At 39.2% G+C, this 23,916-nt stretch overlaps 1 protein-coding gene across 4 annotated transcripts in view; it reads left to right on the forward strand.

The window, feature by feature from the left end:
* Window positions 1-5,214: 5,214 nt before the first annotated feature.
* Window positions 5,215-23,916, forward strand: part of Zranb1 (zinc finger RANBP2-type containing 1) — a 62,774-nt gene continuing 44,072 nt past the window's right edge. The window contains exons 1-2 of one of the 4 annotated variants that reach the window (XM_031388604.1): window positions 5,215-5,376; window positions 23,339-23,503. In XM_031388604.1, coding sequence (XP_031244464.1) covers window positions 23,463-23,503 — 41 coding nt within the window. In that variant the 5' untranslated portion in view covers window positions 5,215-5,376; window positions 23,339-23,462. The remainder of the gene's footprint in view (window positions 5,377-23,338; window positions 23,504-23,916) is intronic. The other 3 variants (XM_031388607.1, XM_031388606.1, XM_031388608.1) reach the window with 3 other exon arrangements.

Here is a 23,916-nt window from a genome sequence, read left to right on the forward strand (position 1 = left end):
ACAGTGATGGCTAGAATGAAAGGAAGAGGGAAAGCAGGGGGCTCAAGGGGAGACATATAGTTATTCTTTACGCACAAGAGTATATGCCAGCTAACATGTATGCCTGGGGTAGACACAGACCAGCTTACATGGCTGTTTCTTGTTCTCTCAATCCTCTAGGGTTTCCTCTTCCCCCTACCACACTATAACCATTAATTCCTGACCACTGGGTGAGACGTGGTATATAAATGATGTATGTGTGTGCATATACATTCATGTGATTAAAGATATGCATATGTCATGGCCCGAGTGGAGGTCAGATGACAACTTTGGGTATTGGACCTCACCTTCCACTTTGAGGGTCCCTCTGTTGTCTGCCTTAGCATATGCTGTGCTAGCTGGCCCACAGGGGAATCGCTGTCTGTCTCTTCCTCCCATCATGTCTTAAAAAGCACTGGGATTACAGATGTGAGAAAGAACTCCCATCGTTAAGTAGGTTTTGGGGATGTGAACTCAGGCCAAAATGCTTTGTATGGCAAGTGCTTTTACTGTCCACTGAACCACACCCCCAGCCCCAGATGAGCTATATTTTGTCTGATGCTTCACAAGTACATTTTGTCTACTCACAGGAGATTTTGTTTTCCATGCAGACTTGTGGCTGGCATCCAGGAAGGCCACAGGAAAGTACTAGTTTCCCAAAAAGCAGTGTCCTTTGTTATAGGTGCCAGAATTCAACAAAAGACTGCTCTGAATTTGACTTTCCTCCACCTTCTCTCCTTTGTTTGCAAAAGTGCTCAGATACACTGAAAACAAAACCTTTTCCTGGGCCTCATCCTTTATAGTGGCTGTTCCTCTACTTCCTGCCTGCCTCTCATGGCCAAAGCTCCTGGACTGTAAAAGCAGTCTATAATCACTGCTTCAAAACCCACACACAGTTTCTGCTTTAGAAACTTGGCATCCCTCCCCATCATCCTACTGAGAACTGTTCTCTATAAGGTCAGTGAAGCTGTTTGTCAAATACACTGACCTTTTCTTGGTTCTGATTTTCAAAATCTGCATACTCCAATACTATTTGGGGACAATGTACTTGAGGCTCACCACACCTGCACCTTCAAGAATGTTGCACATTTTGCAATGTCCACCTTTCTGATTGCTTGTTCTTTTTCTGTTGGGAGTTTTCTTTCTTTCCTACTCTGGAAATTCCACAGTAACTACTCTATAGACAGACACCTCTGCTGTTTGTGTCCAGGGCCAGCCTACTTCCTTCTCCTAACAAGGCCCTGTTGCATTCTTCTGAATCCTGGATCTGTACACAACTGACCTCACCTTACCTAGTTCTGTCCATGAGCTCAGATGTTCTTCATAGCACAGTCATGCAGTCCTCTGACTTTTGATTCTTTCTGTTGCCCCAGATTCAGGTACTGGCAAACCATAAATGGAAAGATTCTAAACAAAGGCTTCCTCTAGTGAGTCTCATCACTCACTGCCTTCCACTTCTGCCCCTCCTTTCCACTCCCACTGGTTACCCAGGTTTTAGCTCCTAGGTTTTAGCTCCATGTCTCTCAATTGTTTTCTGTCCCCATTTCTATAGCTCTGTATCACAGACATTCCAGGAAGGTAGTTCTCATATGGCACCTTATCATGCAAAATCCTTTTTGTGGCTATTAAAAAATATATTTTGGCTGGGCAGTGGTGGCACACACCTTTAATTCCAGCACTTGAGAGGCAGAGGCAAGCAGATTTCTGAGTTTGAGGCCAGCCTGGTCTACAGAGTGAGTTCCAGGACAGCCAGGGCTACACAGAGAAACCCTGTCTCGAAAAAGAAAAAAAAAAATTATACACACACAAACACACACACATATATATAATTTTTTTTTTAAGCTGGGCATGGTGGTACATGCCTTTAATCCTAGCACCTGGGAGGCAAAGGCAGTCAGGATCCTGTGAGTTAAGAGGCCAGCCTGGTCTGAATATAGTTCGGTCAGTGATACTCAGAGAGCCAGTCAGTCAGTCAGTCTGTCTGCCTGTCTGTCTGTCTCTTTCTACATACACACACACACACACACTGTCTAAGCATTTGTATATGTGCGTGGGCATGTACATGAGTGCAGGTTCTCCTGGAGTCCAGAAGGCATAGGATCCTCTAGAGCTGTTTTGACAGGTGATTGTGAACTGCCTAACATAGGTGCTGGGAACTGGACTCCAGTCCTCTTTGGAGCCACCTCTCCAATCCTTGCTTTCTACAACTATAGAACTAAACAGAAACCCTAAAATGGCAAACCAGACAAACATGATGGGACTATAGTTTCCACAGGTAGCTCAGGAAACACTTAACAGAAAAGGTAGAACATATGCTATTTCCCTTAGACATGACCATGGTGGTTCTAAGAAACATACTAAAAACTTACATTTGGTGCCTTTAAATACTTCATTCTTTAAATGTGTGTGCCTGGAAGTGAACAGCCCACTGGATTTGGTTTTTTTTTTTTTTTTTTTTTTTTTTTTTTTTTTTTTTACATCATGTGAATCCCAGGAACCAAATTTAGGTCATCAGGTTTGTGGCATGTTTATTACCAGGGAGAACTTACAGGCCTCCACATTAGTTTCTTATCTATGACCAAGTTGTTGTTCTATTTGTTAGCATGTTAAATCACAGTATTTCTAGGTATCGGTATCCCCATGTTCAGACTTTGGGGGTAGGACTCCATCAGTAGTTTTCAAACCTGGTTGCACTTCAGAGTAGCTGAAGGGTGTTTAACACTTATCTATGCTCAGATTCTCCCCTTAGGGAGCCTCTCAGTAGGTCTCAACAGGTGGAGCCCATGTTTAAAAAGCCATACTAGTAATTCTAATGTGTTGCCATGATTAAAAACTAATACATTCCTTTTTGTATATGTTCCTATGTGTATGTACAGGCCTAGGGGTAAGGGCAAATGATACCTTGGGTATCATTCCTCAAGAACGTCCACTTTTGTGGATTAAGACAGGATCTCTCACTTGTCTGGAACTAGGCTTGATTGGCTGGCCATGGAGCCCAGGGGTTCTCCTGTCTCCTCCTTTCTGGCACTGATATTACAAGCATGTACTACTATACTTGGCTTTCTTACATGGATTCAGGGGATGAACTCAAAGCACTTTATATACTGATTCATCTCCTCAGGTCTGAGAACTGCTAAATGCCTATCAAGTATCTTTTTGTCTTCAATGCAGTTTTTTTTTACTTTGTTCTCCTTTTCAATTATAAGTTGATTTTCACTTTAATTTGCTTAGCGATCTCATTTTGTAATTGTGGCTATCTTGACTTAGCCTCTTCCTGTGCTATGGTTTTTACCACTAAGGTGGTTCTTCCTTGTCTTTGTGTGTTTCTTGGTGCACAGATTTTTTTTTTTTTTTTTACTAGACATTTACTAAATCGAAATAAAAAGCTTCCTCTAAATCATATCCTTTTTCTTACTAAAATAAATTACAACTTGGACATCTTATTGTGTGCTTGGTGCTTATTTGGAGGCAACATGCTGTAAAGCTTTGATTCAGGAAGAGGACATGCTTAAAGAAAGTATTTCCAAAGTATCAGTTCAACTATTGTTTTTATATGGTAAAGTAGTGTGGGATTCTACCTATAAACGAGTTAATTATATCCTTGAGAATGTCTTGTTTTGTAAGCAAAAGGCTATTTCCACTTAAACTTATGGATAAGTTCTTGGGCCAGGTGGGGGTTGCTGAAGGCCTCTACCTCATAGCAATGGCTATGGAGAGGAAGCAGCCCAATGGTTGTGAAAGATGTTGGTGAGGGGAAGTTATACAAAGTATTGTTCTTTGATGGCCATGGTACAGTTGTCACACATCTTATACCATTTTATGCAAATAACTCGAGACACTAAAGACAGCTTTACAAAGTGAATTCCCACTCAAGTTTGGAAAACATCAAACTTCAAGTAACTTGGTCATCTTTTTGGACCTGAGGTATCCAACACAACTATTAGATGCCCTCTCAGATTGCTGTCAATTTTCCTTCAAGATACTAATTACAATTTTTTTTTATTTTTAATTATTCGTGTTTGTGCAAGTGAGTGTGGGTGCTGGTAGAGCCCACAAGAGGGCACTGAATCTCCTGGAGCTGGAGTTGTACTCCACTGAAGTGACTGCTGGGAACTGAACTCTGGTCCTTTGCAAGAGCAGAAAGTGCTCTTACACGCTGGTTTCTCCAGCCCCCATATTATTTATTTTTTTAAAATTACATTTATTTGTTTTGTGTGTAGCTCAGAGAACAACTGTGGGAGTTAATCCTCTTCTTCCACTATGTAGGTACTGGGGATGGAACTAGGGCTGTCAAGCTTGGCAACTTTACCCACTGAACCATCTCTACGGCCTTTAACAAATTACTTTTAAAGTAATTGACATTTTGAAAAAGTTTGAAGTAGGGCTAGGTGAAACTAAGCGTAGTGGGGGTCCAGCACTCCGGAGGCTGAGGCAGGAGGTTTAAGAGTTCAGGGCCAGTCTCAGTTATTTAGAGTGGCTAGAAATGAACCGGGCCACAAGAGAACCTCGCCTGAAAACAAAATAAAATGCAAAGTAAGCAGGGCTTGTGATCTCAGGAAAATCGTTTAAGAGTTCCAGGCCAGCCTGAGTCACAGAATGAAAGCCTGTGTCAAATTATTGAAATTTAAAAAATGTTTTAAACCGCCTCAGGAACCGCCAAGCAGCCTTCCAGTTAGCTAACAGCTCATTTCTGAGACGCAAGACTCGCGTTTCTTTCAAAGCTCTGGCGACTCTGCTGCAAAGAGCGGAAGGCAGCCCGGGAAACCCGGCTCCTACCTTCCAAGCGCATCCCGCACTTAAACTTAAAGATACTCGCCACCCCGGAGGACGCGTAGCGGGACCGCGCGCGCCGTAGCCTCACAATCAGGACGCACGCTGCAGTCGTCACGGCCGCGGCCCGCCTCCTGCGCTGGGAAAGAGGTGGTCGCCTATTGGCTGCGCCTCCTTAGGCCTTGGGACCAATCACAGGACGGTGAGCAACAAGGTCCAGTTCCTGACGTTGTGCAGCCGCCGCGGGGTTTATTTAGCTCTAGGGTCCTGACCGCCGCCATTCGGAGTCCTCGGCGCCCGAGGCCCTCCCCAGTCCGCTCCGCCCCTGTCCCCGAGCCTCGGCCCCCGCCTCCGCGCCGCCTCTCCGCCTCTCGGGCCGCTGGGAGCCGCGCGCGGGCCCGCGGAGAACATGTCCTGACTGAGGCGGGAGGGCGGAGGCGGCAGCAGCGGGGTGGGCGGCGGCGCCGAGGGAGGCGGAGAGGGGCCGGGCTCGGCTCGTCGCCGCTGGCCGTGCGGGAGTCGCCGCCGCCGCCGCGGCCGCCGGGCGCCGCGCGTCAGACCGGGAGGAGGAGGATCCGCGGCCGCCAGGTAACCGGGCCTGGGTTGGGGGCGCCGCGCCGCAGGCCCCTCGCGGGTCGACCGCAGCCTGACGGGTGTCGCGGGGAGCCAGGCTGCTGAGCCTCCGGGCGGCAGCGTTGCGGGATAGCGCATCGCAGGCCCGGGGTTGTCCGTGGCCGCGCGTCCATCTTGGGCTACCCGGCGCGGGGACAACCCGGGAGATGAAGGAGAGTGGCCCGCCCGGCTTGTTTACGGACTTGAGTTGGCGGCGGTCGTCCGCCTAGCTGGCGTTGCCCTTCTGCTCGCCTCATTCCGGCAACTAGGATTCCTTCCGAGTCCGAGTGTGTCGGTCTTATTCCTACTTCACAGTAGGCCGTAAACACCCGGATTCGTCGCTCTAAGTTGGTGCTGGTCTCCAAAACTTGTGTTTTGGTTCCTTGTCCACTTTCTCTCCGCCTCATACAGTGGCCTCCCGTTGTTCCCTAAAGCAAATCAGGATGAGAGTTGATGTCTGGTGGCCGTGGGCAGCTGGAACTCCGCTCCCGGTAACGATCGCTCTGTGCAACTACCTTGTGGTTTTTGTTATTTTGTTTTGTTTTGTTTTGTTTTTTTTCTGCTCTAATTTGGCCGGTCATTGCTCAGACAAAAGAGCTGTTAGCTGTTAGCTCCGGAGAGAGGCAGTTTAGGTTAAGCAGGAAGTTTGAACCCGCCCATTATCTTGGAGGCACTAGTGTTTTGAAACCACCTTGCTTAGAATTTTGTATCTCAGCCCCTCCATTTCCCCTTTCGGTTACCCCCTAAGTCACTGTTCTAAGTCCCTTCCACTGCTCGCACTGTTTGGTCTCTCTGTATAGTTGACCAGTGATGATGTTAATAAACGTGATGTACAAATACTTGGAAGTGTTACATAATGAGTGGCTCCTGTACCCCGCCGTCTTTTCAGTTGACTTCCTACCAACTTTTGCTGCATGCATGGTACCTCTGTTGATCAAAAATGGGTGACTTGGCTTACATGGAGAAGACGGGAGACCCAAGGATCTTTGTGACAGAGGCCATTAGAAAGTCGATTGAAATATGCTTGGGAAAAGTAAAACTGGATCCTGTTAAATATTATTTTAATTAAATGAGGTACTTCGAAAGTATATTTAGAAGTCTGCTCTCTTGATTTGGGAGCTCTTAAAATAGTCTCATTAAATTTTTGTAACTTTTATTTTTTGGGGTCTGTGAGGGGTTAAGAGGTAGGACAGTAATGAGACATTTTACTTTTTTGGGGGAGGATGTTATTTGAACGACATGGGAGATTTTTACTGGTTGCTGTTTTAACAACCTTTTATTAGTGCTGTTGAGCATTGGGGCACCCATTTATTTACTCTCGAAATGTGCCTGAGGTTGTATGATGAACTTATAATTCATGGTAATATATTTTAAACTAATGTCCTTGACTCATAACTGTGTACTGATATGGGTTGTGGTATCACTTTTAAATTCTGAGGATTAAGCTGGGCAAAGTGGTGAATGCCTTTAACCCCAGCACTCAGGAGGCAGAGGCAGGTGGGTCTCTTGAATTCTAGGCTGTACTGGTCTACCGAGCGAGTTCCAGGACATTCAGGGCTACACTGAGAAAACCTTCTTCCCCAAAACCATAAATAAATAGATAAATAAAGTCTAAGCATTTACATTAATTCAGTTGTACAATGTTTGAGGTAAATTAATTTATGTGTAATTGATACAGTGAGAGCCATTACATGTAGTTTATATTTATATTGCTTTTATAAAGCCAGTTAAAACTTAAATGTAGTTGGAAAAATAAGATGCTAAGTTTTTATATATCTTGGTTTGGTTTTACTTGAGCATTGCTTATGGCTTTCCCCTCTTCCCTAGAAATACCTTCTTGTTTGAACACTTTTTCTTCCTGTTTGTGATGGTTTATTTGGAATATTTGTGTCCCCCTTATACCTTGGGTATATTTTCTGTATTTAAGTACACTCCAATCTCTGAGTCGCAGTGGTGGTGCATACCATTATTCCCAGCACTCTGGAGGCCAAGGCAGGTGGATCTCTGAGTTCAAGGCCATTGTGGTTTACTGAGTGAGTTCCAGGATAGCTAGGGCTACACAGAGAAAACCTGATTCAAAAAAACAAATACAAAAATAAAAACACAAAACCAAGTAACAAACAAAAAACCCAACACATTCACTTCTTACCACAATATATAAACCTACAGAAGTGAAAAAAATTCAAACTCCCTTTGGTGTTCAAATTTCTCAGTAGTTTGGTCTTGATATATTCTTTCATCTTAATTCTTTCTTCCCTATGTGAAGCTCAGTCCAGCTAAACTTAAGTTGTTTCTGTGAAGTCTCTCCTCTTGACCTTTATTTATTTTACCCTGTCTTACTGTACATCAAGTGCTGTCTCCTAAGAACCCCTTTGAGAACTTAACCTGGAGGAATCTATTCTTTTGTATGAGATTTTCCACCTTTTGTTGTTGTTGTTGTTGGTCTATGGTAGTATAAATTTCTCTTTATGACTTTTGTTTTCCAACTATATTTTTAAAGCTTTAAGAATTGGTGTTCAAATTTTCTAAGGCTCTGAGAAATGAGTTTGTATCTGTGGAGACAGTATAGTTGGCTCTGAAAATATTGTCTGACAAAGTATTTCTGGTTACAGATGTATTGCAGGATATAAATTTTGTATGCTTTCTACTATTGGAATTTCTGAGATTTTTGATGATTTATGAGAGAAAATATTTGAAACTATGGTCATGTCATAAAAAATACTTGATCAGTATGTTTACATCTGTTAGCACTGTTTTTTACTAATACAAGGTATTGGCAGTTTTCCGTTGGCTATGCTGTATTATTCAAATGAAAGTCTCTGGTTTTGTTCACTGAGTCTAAGATAGTTACTTGGCTTTGGATTTGGTACTAGTGACAGTGACATATTTTGTATTTGTATGCAGATGACATTTATCATCATGGGAAGGAGGAATAATCTATAGCCTATTTGCATTTCTAACCTCAGATGCTGATCGATTATACAATTGATCAAAAGGCAGATGAGGCAGGGGAGTATCGTTTCATTGTTACCTGTCAGTGTGGTTGGAAGAAAACATAAAACTGGCCTACAGTATTCTTATATACCAAAGATAATATATGTAGTTTTATAGTAGGTAAGTATGTTTCTGTTGTAAGTATGAGTAAATTTCTTGGCAGTAAATTCTCCTGATAATGTGTCTCTGCCTTCTGTGAAAACTCACCCTTTTATAGTTTGTCAAAATGTTTTTCCCTTCAAATGTCAAATTAAAAAAATATTTTGTGTATGGGTGTTTTGCCTGCATGTTTGACTGTTTACTACATGCATGTAGTACCCTTGGAAGCCAAAAGAGAGTGACATATACTCTGGGACTGGAGGTACAGACACTTGTCAGACACTATGTGGGTTCTGATCCTCTGGAAGAATAGCCACTGTTTTTAACTACTGAGCCAGCCTTCCAGCCCCAAATTGTCTAATTTTTATAAAATAGTTTTTTTAATACTTTGTAACCTTTATTTTATGGGAATGGTGTGTCTGTACGCCATGTGCATGTTGGATCCCCTGAGATCTGAGTTAAAGACAGTTGTGACATGCCATGCAGGTGCAGGGAATTGAACCCAGGTCTGCTGGAAGATTAGCCAGTACTCTTAAGAGTACTCTTAACCCCTGAGCCATCTAGCTCCCAAAAGTTGTTTATATAAAAACTTTTTTTTAAAGATTCATAAATCTTTCCAGTATAACTGGAGCTAAAACTAACCTTTAAAAAACTAACCTTTAATGAACTTCTTGAAATGCTGGGTGTTTGTACTAGGCTACTTGAATTTGTAAAAAGCACTATCATGCACCAGTACCAGTAATGAAAAGAAACCTAGATCAGTTTATCCTATTAATAATTAAGTTGGATTCCTTATTTCATATCATTTATAAATTTTAACTCAAATTGACTATAAACATAAATTTAAGAGCTAAACTACAAAATACTAGATGAATTAAGGTTTCCAGCCTAATTTTTTGAATATGGATGTTGTAGTGGGATTCTCCCACTGCTGTATGTTGAAATTTACTGAACTTTAAGTCTAATTATTTTCAACTATAATTGATTGTTTTATGACAGCATTTTTTAAATATATGGCAAATCCTTGTTTTGTAGATGAAGGAAAGAGTCCTTAGTGCTGCATATTATGCTGCAGCAACACATTTACAATTGGAATTGAGAAGACAGTAGAATTGCTGTGATTTTTTTTTTTTTTTTTTAAATAAACCACTTCAGTTCTTTGCTTTCTTGTTTAGGACATATAATTGACTTTCTTTTATTTCTCTTTGTATTTAATGAAGCTAAAACTTATCTCTTTATCTGTCTCTCTGTCATATTTATTTTTATGGTGCTAGGTATCAAGTTTAGGACCTTGTGCTTGCTGGATAAGCATTCTGGCTCTGAGCTAAATCATCCCCCCACCCCATTTCTTTTTGAGGCTTTCTTTCTGTAGCCCATACTTGCTTTGAATTTGTAATTCCTCTTGCCTTAGCCTCTTGATGCTGGGATTATAGCTGTGTGTCACTATACTTAGTGTAAGGTTTATTTTTAAATAGGGAAGTTACTGCAATTCTAGAACTCCTTTTTATTTTTCTGGGGAATGTTCCCCTTTGATAACAATGGAATATTGAGTTGTTATTGACTTATTAATAAGTAGCTGCCATATACAGATACTGTTTGAAGAAAAATGAATCTTTCATTGTTGAATATTGGAAACAAACCATAATGCATTTAGCTAAGTATTATGGGAGATAATTGTCTTGCTTAATACTGGTCATAGTATTTTCACTATTAAATGTGATGCTAGTATAGGTTTTTTTGCAAGTTAAGTTCTCTATGCAGACTCTTTGTTTTTCTTCTAAGGAAAGGTCTTTCTGTATAGTTTAGGCTGGTTTTAAACATGGTCCTTTTGCTTTAGCCTCTTTGCTTTAGCTGGGGTTACTGGTATGTATTAAAATGACTGCTGTCACTGAAATTTTAGTGCTATTCTATATAGCTTGATAGGGACATGCACTTTTTCTTCTTTAGTCCATTGACTTGATAGGTTTCTTTAATTTTTGGATATGGAACCAGTTTGTTGATTTAATTATTTATTTCACGTGGATATATAACTGTCTTTCTGTCCATCTGTCCATCCATCCCTTCATCCTATCCAATCTGCCTGCTTTTCTTTCTTTCTTTCTTTCTTTCTTTCTTTCTTTCTTTCTTTCTTTCTTTCTTTTCTTTCTTTCCCCCTTTCTTTTTTCCTTTCTATGTATATGAACTGTAGCTGTACAGATGGTTGTGAGACTTCATGTGGTTGTTGGGAATTGAATTATTATCATAAATAAGTACACTGTAGCTGTCTTCAGATACACCAGAAGAGGGTGTTATATCTCATTACGGGTGGTTGCTGGGATTTGAACTCAGAACCTTCAGAAAAGCAGTCAATGCTCTTAACTGCTGAGCCATCTTCCAGCCCCCTCTAATCACCTTTTCAAGGCAGGGTTTCTTGGTGTAGCCCTGGCTCTCCTGGAATTCACTCTGTAGACCAGGCTGGCTTGAACACACAGAGATCTGCATGCTTCTGCCTCCTTATTACTGTGATTAAGGCTTGTACCACCAGGCCCAGCTTTTTCATTTTTCTTTCTTTTTTTCTCTTTTCTTCCTTTTCCCTTTTTTGACAGGCTCTCACTCTGGTTCATTGCAGGCCCAGAACTTGATATGTAGACCAGGCTGGCCCTGATCTCACAGAGATCTTTCTGCCTCTGACTCCTGGTTTGTGGGATTAAAGTTTTGTACACTATGTCTAGCTCAATGTATTTTGTAAATTTGTGCTTCTATATAAACCTTTCTTTTTTTCTCTTCTTCCTCCTTTTTTCTTCTTCTTTAAGACAGGTTCTCATGTAGCCCAGGCTGCTCTAAAAACGTGGATTTCTGATCTCCTGTCTCTGCTTTCCCAGTGCTTGAAATACAGGCATGTGCCATCATGCCCAAGATGTAACCCATGGCTTTGTTCATGCTAGGTGAGCCCTCTTTCAATTAAACTATGCCTTAGTTCAGTAATACTGAGCTTTTGAGAAGGCAGCATTTTACTACTTCATTTTTCTGAGATATACTCGTCTATGGAAGTTTAGGGGAAGTTTGGTTTGTATTTTGTTGTATTTCTCACTTTTTATTTACTTATTTTTATTTTTTAAAAGATTTATTTATTTTATTATAGCTGTCTTTAGAGAACACTGCAGAACAGGGTATTGGATCCTGTTATAGATGGTTGTGAGCCACCATGTGGTTGCTAGGAATTGAACTCAGGTCCTCTGGAAGAACAGTCAGTTCTCTTAACCACTGAACAATCTCTCCAGCCCTATTTCTCACTTTTTAAACCATACTTATAAGTTGTAGAATAGATTGTTTTTCTTTATACGACAGAACCTCATTGTGTATTCCAGACTAGCTTGGTGTATACTGTGCAAACTGACCTATAACTTGTGGATAGCGATCCTCCTACTTTAGCTTTCTGAGTGCTGGCTCTGTTAGGCATATTCAGTCACTCTCAGCTAGATTAAGTTTTTACAAATAATTAAATAATAATAAATAAATTAAGTAAGCAATATATTTTTGTTTTCTAAACCCAAATTGAATGTTTTATGTCACTGTATTCAATGCTTAAAAAATTATTCTGTAAAATTGCAAGAAAAGTTTTTTTTTTAAAAGATTTATTTATTTACTTTATGTGTGTGTGTACACTGTAGCTGTACAGATGACCATGAGCCATCATGTGGCTGCTGGGAATTGAACTCAGGACAGCCTGCTCGCTCCAGCCCACTCGGTCTGGCGTAATACACTGTAGCTGTCTTCAGACTCACCAGAAGGGGGCGTCAGATCTCATTACGGGTGGTTGTGAGCCACCATGTGGTTGCTGGGATCCGAACTCAGGACCTTTAGAAGAGCAGTCAGTGCTCTTACCGGTTGAGCCATCTCGCCAGCCCAAGAAAAGTTTTTTAAACATTTACTTTGAATTTTTTACAATCCTGTAAACAGTTTATAGATCAATGTAAGTCCCCGGACCATGATTTTTCAGTAGAATCGTATTGTTAGTCTCCAAGATATTTCATTCTGGTTCGCTCCTTCCTTCCTTCCTTCCTTCTTTCTTTCTTTCTTTCTTTCTTTCTTTCTTTCTTTCTTTCTTTCTTTCTTTCTCTCTTAAACAACCATCCAATCCTTAATTCTCAGTCTAGAATAGCTTAATGATCTAATTATCCACTCCAACTCCTTATGAAGAATATTCATGGACTTGTACATACTAGGTAAGTGGTCTATCATTGAGCTACATCCATAGCCCTTAAAAGTTCTTTATTGTGAACATTTTCAGACATATACATTGAGACTAGGACAGTGAGTTCTCATGTGTCCATAACCTCATCATCAACACATGGCTGACACTGATTTCTTGTTTTTCTACCTATTCCTTGGGGATTATTTAAAGTCATAGACTGTGAATATTTCAGTGCTGACTTTCCTTTGCCATTGGAACTATCCCAGTGACAGCAGGCTTGTGCCTCTGTGTCTACATCTTATAACTGGCAGTCAGGTCAGAGGCTTGATAACATTCTATTTCTGTTACCATTTATATTACTTGGTACTTTTAATTCATGGTAGTATACTTTCTGGACGTATGGCAGCACTAGAGACAGAGAGCAGGTCTGTTATGTAGTAACAGATTAAATATTTGTTCTCTTTTAAAATTTGAGCTTAACTCAATATATTACAGTAGAAATGGAAATTTTATTTTTTATCATCTTTGGAAATAAGATACTTGCAAAATAAAATCATTTGTTTTCAAAAGTGAGCTTTACACAGAAGAACAGAGAGAGACTTTGCTTAGTGTAGTTCTATGCTGGAGGGCACATTATTAGGCTGCCTTTTACTTTTACTAGTGAGATGTTTTTGTCTCTAACAGATATGTAGGGTCTGCTTACTAATCTTATGGGCAATCATTGCATGCTTACCTTTAAAGCATGGTTATCTGTAGGCTCTGAAATTCCCATACATACCATTTAGATAGACTCACTCTATTGAAAGGCTTTTTAGTTCTTATAAGTGTAGCATGTCTCTTTGTTTGTTTGTTTTATTTTGTTTGCTTTTTTGGTTCTTTGAGATTGGCAGAGTCTCACTATGTAGCTCTGGCTATCCTGGAACTTACCGTGTAGACCAGGCTGGTCTCGAAATTCACAGAGATCTGCCTGCCTCTGCCTCTTGAGTGTTGAATCTTTTTTTTTTTTTTTCTCTAAAATCTGGACTGGTATACATTAGCCTAAAGTCAGGCTGCCTGTAGGCCCCCATACTCCCTATTATAGGTGCTGAATTTAGTGTATTTTTTAAAAAATATCTAGGTTTTACTTGTTCAACTTTTTAGACATCATTTTCATAGTTCTCAATCTAAAAATGAAAATATGAACAGAGTATGCGTGTCGCCAAGGTTTTTTTTGTTTTTCAAAACGTTTAGGTATTGCCTATTGTTAGTCTTAGAAGGATCGCTCAGCAAGAAACACAGGCAAATTAATAATTCAAGTTTTAGATAGTGGGAATATGCCATTGAATGTGTGTGAGTGGATACAGAAGGCCTGGATTCAGATTCTTGCTGTACCACTTACTGATTGTGTTTTAAGGTAGTTGCCATGCTTTGTCTCCAGTCTTTAAAATTGGATATAATAATAGTTCTGAGGAGTAAATTGGTTAATATATTGGTTTGTACAATGCTTAGCAATATTAGCTGTTACTGTTTACTTGTTGAACAGGGCTGACTTTGGCAGAATTGTGACATAGACAAAGTTGGCCTAGCCACTTATAATGCTTGGAACAAACAGTGCTTTCAATCTGTTGCTCTTCTGCACTCTTCTGCATGATGTCCTTTGTTGTCTCTACAGTGAAAGAAAAAAATCTTCATTCTGTTTTTATTGTCACACTATAGGAATCATGAAGAAAATGATCTAGTCTAGTTTACATTATTAAGTAAGAAATTTTAAATAACTTGTTTTGAGATTGGGGGGGAGGTGTCTCACTGTGTAACCCTGTTTGGCATGGAGCTTGCTTTGTACACCAGGCTGGCGTTGACCTCACAGAGGTCTGCCTGTTTCTGTCTGAGTGCTGGGTTTAAAGATATATGTCACACTATGCCTGGTCTAAATTTTGTGTTTTAATACAATTTTACTTCAAATAACATTTATATTTCCAATGAGTAACAGAAGTCGAATTGATTTGAGGGATTGGTATTTTGAAACAGATGGTAAATCTGAATTGGCATTGCCTTGGAGTATTTTAGCTGTTTGCTTCTGCCACCTTTTACAGCCTTGTTTTATATGTTACTTTATGTAAAAGATCCAGGCACTACCTCCTTCTCCTGTCAAACAGGAAATCCCTTAGCATCTGATAAAAAAGCTACTGTTAGTGAGCTATATACTTTCCAACTGCCTTCTTTAGTCTCTTTAAGAGAATGGAGTAATGAAAGAAGTTTTGAACATGTTAAGCCTATCATACTTATTAGAAAAGTTGCCTCATTCTTTCATGTTTCTCAGGATGGAAGCCAGGATTTCAGGCATGCTGTATTGAACTCCCTAGACCTCTTTAAATTTAAATTCTGGATTGAGAATGTACTCTCATGATTAATTGTCCCATTTCCATGCACATCTAAGAAGACTGTCATTTTTTAACTAGTTATATCTGTCCACTATTTCTGAGTTGTAAGATGATTAGTTTTGTTTGAGATTGTAATTTGAGGCGCGTGACTCTAGTTATGGTAAAATTGAGTTTATGATAGAGTCGAAGGACATATATGTAGTATTTCTTGCCTCCTTTTTCATACTATCTAGCAACTAAAATGCTTAGAGAAAATTAATTTTGTATTTAAAGAGACAAAAGTTGGTAAGTAAATAGAATTCTTGAAATGACTAGAAGATGGATGAAAAGAAATGTCACTCACTATTGTTATATGCTAAAATAGATACAATTGTAAATAACTAATAGGTATTTTTCATTCTCATCAGTAGATTGCTAGTTCCCGTTTAATTAAGAGGAGGAAACCTGTCAGATTCCTTTATTATGTTTCCTTCCATAGTTAATGTATTCTTTCCAGATTAAAATAGCAAATTTTAGTGGGGCTGGGGAGAACACTGATTGGTTAAGACAATCTACTACTTTTGCAGAGGACAGGAGTTGTATTCCCAGTACCCACATCAGCTTACTCTGAGTATGATGTAATCCTAGTTTCAGGGGGGTCCAATACTTCTGGCCCCAAGGGCACCAGCACTCAACATGTACACATGCATAATTAAAATATTTGAAAGAAAAGACAGTTTTATTTGGAGTGAAGATAGGTATTCTAGCTGTTGTATGGGTAATTGCCTCAGTTAAATAAATAACATAGTGCTGGTGTGGCCGGTGCCATTCTGATTCATTCTCATAGTCGTTACTTAACTTGAATTTATTTTGTCCTACTTTTCACACTCTCTTGGGAGGATTTTAACAGTCTTGTTCAGTTCAGTGTTTGATAACAGGTGACTCTGCAATAAGTAACAATGAGTTCTGTAGAGGATGTATGTAGTATTTTCTGAAGATATTTAGTTGACTGGGACTGTAGCTCAGAGTCAGTACATGGGTTTTATTCCTTAGTACCACTACCAAAAATTAATGATTGTAGAAAATTTTTACTTATGCCCTTTATGTACTGCTATCCAAATAATCAGCTCATAGGTTGTCATAGTAGTTCAGGATGCTCAGATTTTGAATACAGAAGTATGGTGTAGAATACTTTCAGGTAGCAAGGAATGGAACAAATAGTTATTAAACTGTTTATTATTCTTAGTAGTCTAGTGCCTTTAAACCATTGATAGTTAGGCTGATGATTAGAAGCACTCAGGGCATCTGGCAAGTCATGTGCAGTGAGCAAGACTTGGTGATACTATCTCACATTTTATTAGAAAACAACAAAGACTAATGAATATTAAGCTGAACAACAAAATTTCAGATGCTCAATAAAAGTTTTATTTTCCAATTCCAAAAAAAATAAAAGAAACATGAATTTCTGATGAAGAATTCAATTCAGTTTTGGATATGTTAAGTTTGAGATGTGTATTCAATAGTTGAATAGATGTTTTGTAGGCAGCTGGATTCATTAATCTGAACTTGGGTAGAATTTGGTAGAATTTAAACCCCACAGACTGGGGCCATTGAGCTGGCCCAGCAGGTACAAGAATTTGCTGCCAAAGCTGATGACCTGAATTTGATTTCTGTAACACACATAGTGGAAAGAGAGAACTGACTCCTGAAAGCTCTCCCGTGACCTACAGGTGTATAGTTGAATGCTGTGTGCACGTATGCATACATACATAGAAATAAATAAATACATAAATAAATAAAAAATAAAACCCACAGATCTATTGAAATTCTTAAGAGAGTGAGCTGATAGTTTGAGAAGTGTTGACCAAAGAACACTTGGTGCCTGAAATCAGAAATAAAAGCCAGGAGCTGGAGAGATGGCTCAGCAGTTAAGAACACTGACTGCTTTTCTGAAGGTCCTGAATTCAAATCCCAGCAACCACATGGTGGCTCACAATTGTCTGTAATTAGATCTGATGCCTTCTTCTGGTGTGTCTGAAGACAGCTATAGTGTACCTACGTATTACAATAAATAAATCTTAAAAAAAAAAAAAAAGAAAAGCCAACAAAGATTAAGGGAGGATAGCTAATGAGAAATAGAGGAAACCAAAGGCAGTTTTTGAAGTCTATTTTTTTTTTTTTCCAGAGCTGAGGACTGAACCCAGGACCTTGCGCTTGCTAGGCAAGCGCTCTACCACTGAGCTAAATCCCCAACCCCTTGAAGTCTAGTAAGAACAGTGTGTTTAGTTGTGGCTCACAGGATGAGAAGGCTCTAGAATATGCTATTGAACAGATTTTATGATTGTTGTATTTTCCCATAAGTTATTTATATTCCAAATATCAAAGTAGCAGGAAAGAAGTGTTTTATAATTTTGTTGTGCAAATTATATTGTTTATATTATAAATTACATTGTATTTATGCAATACATGTTCGTTTATTTTTGGCACACTGGTTATGCAACCCAGGCTGGCCTGGAAGTTGACATTCTTCTGCTTGCACTTTCCCAGTACTGGGATTTCAGGCATGTGTCTACATGGTCAATATTTATTTGTTTGTTTGTTTGTTTTTGTAAGTTAAAATTTATTATTTTATGTGTATGGAAGTTTTGCCTGCATGTACATTTGTCTGTTCACCACTGTGTGAGTGGTGCCTGTGGAGACCAGAAGAGAATGTTGAATTCCCTGGAACTGGCATTATAGATGGTTGACCATGTGAGTATTGGGAATGGACCCCCCAGTCCTCTGGAAGAGCAGTCATGCTCTTGATTGCTGAGCCATCTCTCTAGCCCATTGTTTATAATTTATCAGGGGTGGAATGGGAGGATGATGCAGTAAAGATCATGATTTTCAGTGAAACACTTTAGATGTTTGCTGATACTTAGAAAACTGCCGTAGTAAGATTTAAGGGGAAATTGAGTATAAGTAGCTTTTGCCAGTTTATAGATAGGAATATATCTCAAATGTATCAAACATGGACCCTAGTCTAAAACCTCAGGTAGAAAGGAGGTACTTCATTTGCTTTGTTTAAATCAACTTGATTTGAACTTTGAAATCTCTTGGCTGGAAATTCAACCTCAGTTATCCTTGGGGGCTTCTAGTTCTTAGGATTTTTTTGTTTTTGTTTTTTGTTTGCTTGTTTTTGAGAATTTTGGCATTTATTCATTTTCTGTAGATAAAGTGTTGTCTTTCATTGTATACCGTGGGGTTCCTTTCTGGCTTCTCTAGCTCTGCTGTCTGGCTTGGCACTTTTTATTTATTTATTTTTTTAAAATAGTGCTGGGTACTAGAAATTTAATACAGGGCCTTGGAACATGATAGGCATGTGTTATATTGCTCAGCTGTGTCCAGAGCCATTGGTGTTTTTGAGACACAGTTTGACTGTAGCTCAGGTTGGCCTTATGCTTGTTGTCATTCTGTCTTTTGATTCCAGCTGCTATGATTACAGACATGCACTATCTTGCTTTAAAAAAAAAAAAAGCAAAAAAAACAAACTTAATACTGTCTCGTAAGCAGATTTCATCAAGGTCTTGGTACTTTTGCAGTTATACCCATGGAATTGATCTTACTCTCTATAATTTCTTCTGAGATTGCTCAGAAGCTTCACTGTTGCTTTTTTTTCCAGGTCACTGAATGTGATATGATCTATATTTTGTTGCTCTTATAAAATACAGTGTGCTGGTCCGTAGGTCTTGTCTCTAAAATCCCTGAGATGGGGTTTCAGAAACCTTTGTTGACCTGTTTAAATATTGGTGGGAGTGAATGATGGAAGAGAAACTTTTGAATTGATGTTCCAGAAATTAATCCTAAGAGGAAATACAGTAAGTCCATGTCAATAAAAGTTTGGTTGCTTGAAAGGTCCTTGGAATGATGAGAGCGTATCCTATGAAAGCAATGAGAGGTAGTTGAGTTTTAAGGGTGAACATATCTAAGGCAATGACTTCATATTTGCTTCTTTGGGAGTGATGACATCTCTACAAGTTGATGGTATGTGTAATGTGTTTAGAAGTGAATGAGTAGGCATGTGTGTTATAGGAGAGAGCTTAGAGTGTTAGAGAACGCTTCAGACAAGAGGATTGCTGTGGTAACAGCTGGATGTATTTAGAAAACAAAGATACTTAGGGAGGTTATTATAGAAGTAGTTCTGACCTGAACTGAGGACGGATTGATGCCAGTGGGGTGGAAGCAAATAACTGGTCAGATAGAAACCACTGGAAGAAAATTTGGATAGAAGGCAGAATTCAAGGTGATTCTGAGAGTCTCAGCTGGGTGTAGGGATATGAACGGTGTCATTTGTGGAAACTGAAGAAATCAGGATAGGAGTTTCTTGTGAAAGGAAGATGAAAAGTTTAGTAGAGAGGATTTGATAAGTTATCTGAGGCCTAGAATGGGATTAGATTTGTAGTTAGGGAGTTTTCCATGTTAGCAGGATACTGTTATAGCACCACTATTTTTCCTCATGGTTATTGTAAGGAAGACAGTGATATATATAGGAAGATGAGAAAAGAGAAATTGAGTGAGGATTTTTGACTTAAGAGTCAAGCAGTGCTTTCAGTTTCGCTGTGATGTTTTAAGAAAATCTGAAATTTGTGTGTGGAATGCCCTCTTTAATTTTCTGTAGTCCTCTAAGATGCCCTGTGGGCATTTGTAAATCTCCACAGCTTTATATTAATAATTATATACATATAGATAGTTAATTTTATGTTAAGAAAATTAAAAAAGCTGGGTAGTGGTGGCACACACCTTTATTCCCAACCCTCAGGAGGCAGAGGCAGGTAGATCGCTCTGAGTTTGAGGCCAGCTTGGTCTACAGAGGGAGTTCCAGGACAGCCAGGGCTACACAGAGAAACCCTGTCTTGAAAAACAAACAACAAAAAAAGTAAGTTAAAAAAAAACCAAACAGTACTTTAATACTGCTGTCATTAATTCTTCTTTTGAGTAGTTTCTTATTTGAAACTACTGCAACTGAGATTCTCTGTTTCTTAAAGAGTTTGTACTTGATGAGGATTATTCACATGTGATCTTTTTCTTTGTTTGCTTATTTTGTTTTTGCTTTTGTTTTTGTTTTCTTTATAGTAATGCAGGTGGCCAAACCTGGAGCTTTTGGGCATTCCAGGCTAGTACCTCACCACTGAGCTATACTACCATCTCATTTTATAAGGCTTTTAGTAGAGAGTCAGGATTGGTAGTATAGTACTGTTGTTTTAAGACATGAAGCCGGGCAGTGGTGGCGCATGCCTTTAATCCCAGCACTTGGGAGGCAGAGGCAGGCGGATTTCTGAGTTCGAGGCCAGCCTGGTCTACAAAGTGAGCTCCAGGACAGCCAGGGCTACACAGAGAAACCCTGTCTCAAAAAAAAAAAAAAAACAAAAAACAAAAAAAAAAAAGACATGAATTAAATGTGGAATTAAATATGGATTTGTTTCTTAAATTTGGTTTTGTTTCCTAAATGTTTAGTAATACTTCATAAATAAAGCTTACATAATTAAACAGGATAATATATTTAAAATTATTTTAGGTACAACTGTTTTGCTTGGATATGTATGTATGTATGTATGTATGTATGTATGTATACCAGCTGGGAACTGAAATTGAGTCTTTTGCAAGAGCACTAAGTGCTTTAAACCATTGAACTATCTCTCTAGGCCAAATAAAGACTAAAGAAAAAAATGGACATAATCGTGTCTCTTAAGAGAAATGTTACTTGGTTCAAGTGCAACATATACAGTTTTGTGGATAAATCCAGGAGCTAAAAAAATTTTAAAAATCCGTTATGCAGATTTTATTGTATCAATTAATTGAAATATGAGTCCTTGGATAGAATTTGAAATCCTCGATTGTATAGAGAATTAGAATTATTATTTTTTTTAGAGATCAATTTGTGTTGTTTTAAGATTTATTTTATTTATTTTATGTGTATGAATACACTGTAGCTGTACAGATGGCTGTGAGCCATCATGTGTGTGGCTGCTGGGAATTGAACTCTGGACCTCTGCTGCCCCACTTGCTCCAGCCCCGCTTGCTCTGGCGTAATTCACTGTAGCTGTCTTCAGACACACCAGAAGAGAGCGTCAGATCTCATTACAGGTGGTTGTGAGCCACCATGTGGTTGCTGGGATCCGAACTTAGGACCTTTGGAAGAGCAGTCAGTGCTCTTACCCACTGAGCCATCTCGCCAGCCCCCGAGAATTAGAATTAAGTTAAACGACTTATCTATAACATGATAACTTAACATGATATTTATTCACAGTTCTTTTTCAAGACGAAGTATTAGGTCTTAAGAGCTAGGGGGTGGATAGATGGCTCAGTGGACATGTACCTTGTGGTAAAGCATTTGATTTGGTTTCCAGCTTATAGCCATCTGTAATTCCTCTTCTGGCCTCTGTAGGTACCTGCACTTATGTGCACATACACCCACACAGACACACAAATGTGCACAGTAAAAAAAGAAAACAATTGTTAAAAAACCCTCTCAGAGCTGGGCTGTGGTGGCGTAAGCCTTTAATCCCAGCACTTGGGAGGCAGAGGCAGGTGGATTTCTGAGTATGAGGCCAGCCTGGTCTACAGAGTGAGTTCAGGACAGCCAGGGCTACACAGAGAAACCTTGTCTTGGAATTGCAGTTACCTATATTTTCAGAATGGGCAGGAAAGTTCTTCATTTATGATAGTCATAATTACATAATGCTGAAATTTAACTCATAGCCTTGCATATGGGTAACATGCTTTCCACTGACCTCTGCCTCCAAGCCATTTTGTGTGCTTGTATGAGTTGTGTACCTTGGCAAGCATGGGAAGGCCAGGGGTCAACTTGTAGGAGTCACTTCTTTCCATCTAGCATGTCGATCCTAGGAATTAACTCAAGCTGTCAGACTTGGCAGCAGGTACCTTTAACTACTGAGCCATCTTGCTCCAGTATGGTTGTTCAGTGGTAGTTCTTTGTTTTTGTCAGCCTTGAAAATTTAAGTATGTTATGACAGTGTGCTGGTTCCATGGAGATTATCTAAAGTCAGATTACATTACTGTTAGTTGAGCATCAGTACAAGCACATGCAAACATGCATCAAAGCAAGCACGGATTTTGAATGTAAACATTTAAATGAAATAATGGAATTGGTTTAGTATATTTTATTATGACATTTGTTTTTGTTAATGGTATCTTTGTGCATGTTTGTTATAATTTCAAGTACCATGAATAAGAAATTTATTTACATTTTACTTCTGAAAAACTAAAGGGCCTGCCTAATGAATATGAATATTGCCATTAAATTTCTGTTGTCCACTTTATGTATGCTTGTATGATTATAGTTCCCTGCCATTGAACACACTTTCAGATCACTATTAGATGTGTACAGTCAGTGTGTACAAAGTAAAATTTAAAAGTTTAAGGGGCTGGAACGATGCCTCAGTAGTAAAGTATTTGTTTTGTAAGCACAGAACCTGAGTTTGATTCCTGTACTCAGGTTAAGTTGGAACTCCAGTGCTGGGGAGGCTGAGCAGGAGGATCCCTGGGGCTCACTGACTAAGCAGTTTAGCTTAATTGGTGAGCTCCAGGCCAGTAACAGAGCCTGTCAAAGGAGGTGGATGGTGTTCCTGAGGATCATACCTGAAAAAGGTATGGTGGCTGCTACACTTATATTTGCACCTGAGCACACATGCATACACACACACACACACACACACACACACACACACACACACACACACACTTATACACTTTTCTTTTTAAATGTCCAAACTAGATCACTTAAATTGCCTGGTTTTGAAAGACGTGGGAAAAACCAAAAAAAAAAAAAAAATGCAGTTACAACAGGAAAAGATTTAAAACTAAATTGTAAATAATTATTTTTTTGCTTATTTGGATCATCTCACTTTTTCCTTTACAGAAGTACAGATTGAAATTGACTCAGCACTGCTCAGACTCATAATATTGTTGGTTGTATTGGTACATGCCTACAACCACAGGCATTTAGGAAGCTGAGACAGAAGAACTACAAATTTGAGGCTAGTCTGGGCTATATGTGGAAACCCTAGCTCCAAAAAATAAGGAAACATGCATATACATGTGCATGTGCCTGTGCACACACACAACACATTATGCAGGAAATTTTTTCATGTTTAATTTGGCTGATCAGCCCAATAAATTAGCTGTTTTTATTGCATTGTTAAAGTAAAAGTCTAAATAGTATGTTATTAAAATAAGTATAATTAAAATAGAATGGATTAAAATTAAGGCTTTCTAAAAGTACTTTTGAATATAGAAGGCTATAAGTGAAATTCAGTTTTGGTCTCCTTTACAGGAATAGCTATTCACAGTCAGACAGAACCACTTACATGTTTTGCAGTATCTTCCGAGGAAGTCAGAATCTGAGCCAGCATGAAGATTGAATCTTGTCTTTGCTCTGATTTACCTTTATTGTAACCATGTGCAAGGTGGAGGTTATAGCATGGAAACTAAAATCTTAGTAAGTGTGATTGTTTTTTTTTTTATTTTAGCTGTCCAATAGTATCTTTTCTATGGTGAAGTTGTCCTCTTAGCAAAGGTCACTGTGAATGTGGGGTGTAGATTTACTAGGCAGGAACAGAATACACTTATAAAGTGAATTGGCTTTCCAGGTTTAGAAGAAGGAGAAATACCTATCACTCTGCCTAGGAACCTTTTCTCTTTTCCTGGTTAAAATAGGTCATGGGGAGGTACTAAGTTTAGAACAGATTGAAAAATTGAGGAGCTGTTTAGTGTTCTAATTTAAGTCATTAAAATATCATTATGTTTGCCATATAAACTGCTTCACTTATGAATTAGTTATCATTAAATAGTAAAGTCAGCTGGGCAGTGGTGGCACATGCCTTTAATCCCGACACTTGGGAGGCAGAGACA

Source organism: Mastomys coucha, unplaced genomic scaffold (assembly GCF_008632895.1).
Source record: "Mastomys coucha isolate ucsf_1 unplaced genomic scaffold, UCSF_Mcou_1 pScaffold21, whole genome shotgun sequence".
Classification (NCBI taxonomy): domain Eukaryota; kingdom Metazoa; phylum Chordata; class Mammalia; order Rodentia; family Muridae; genus Mastomys; species Mastomys coucha.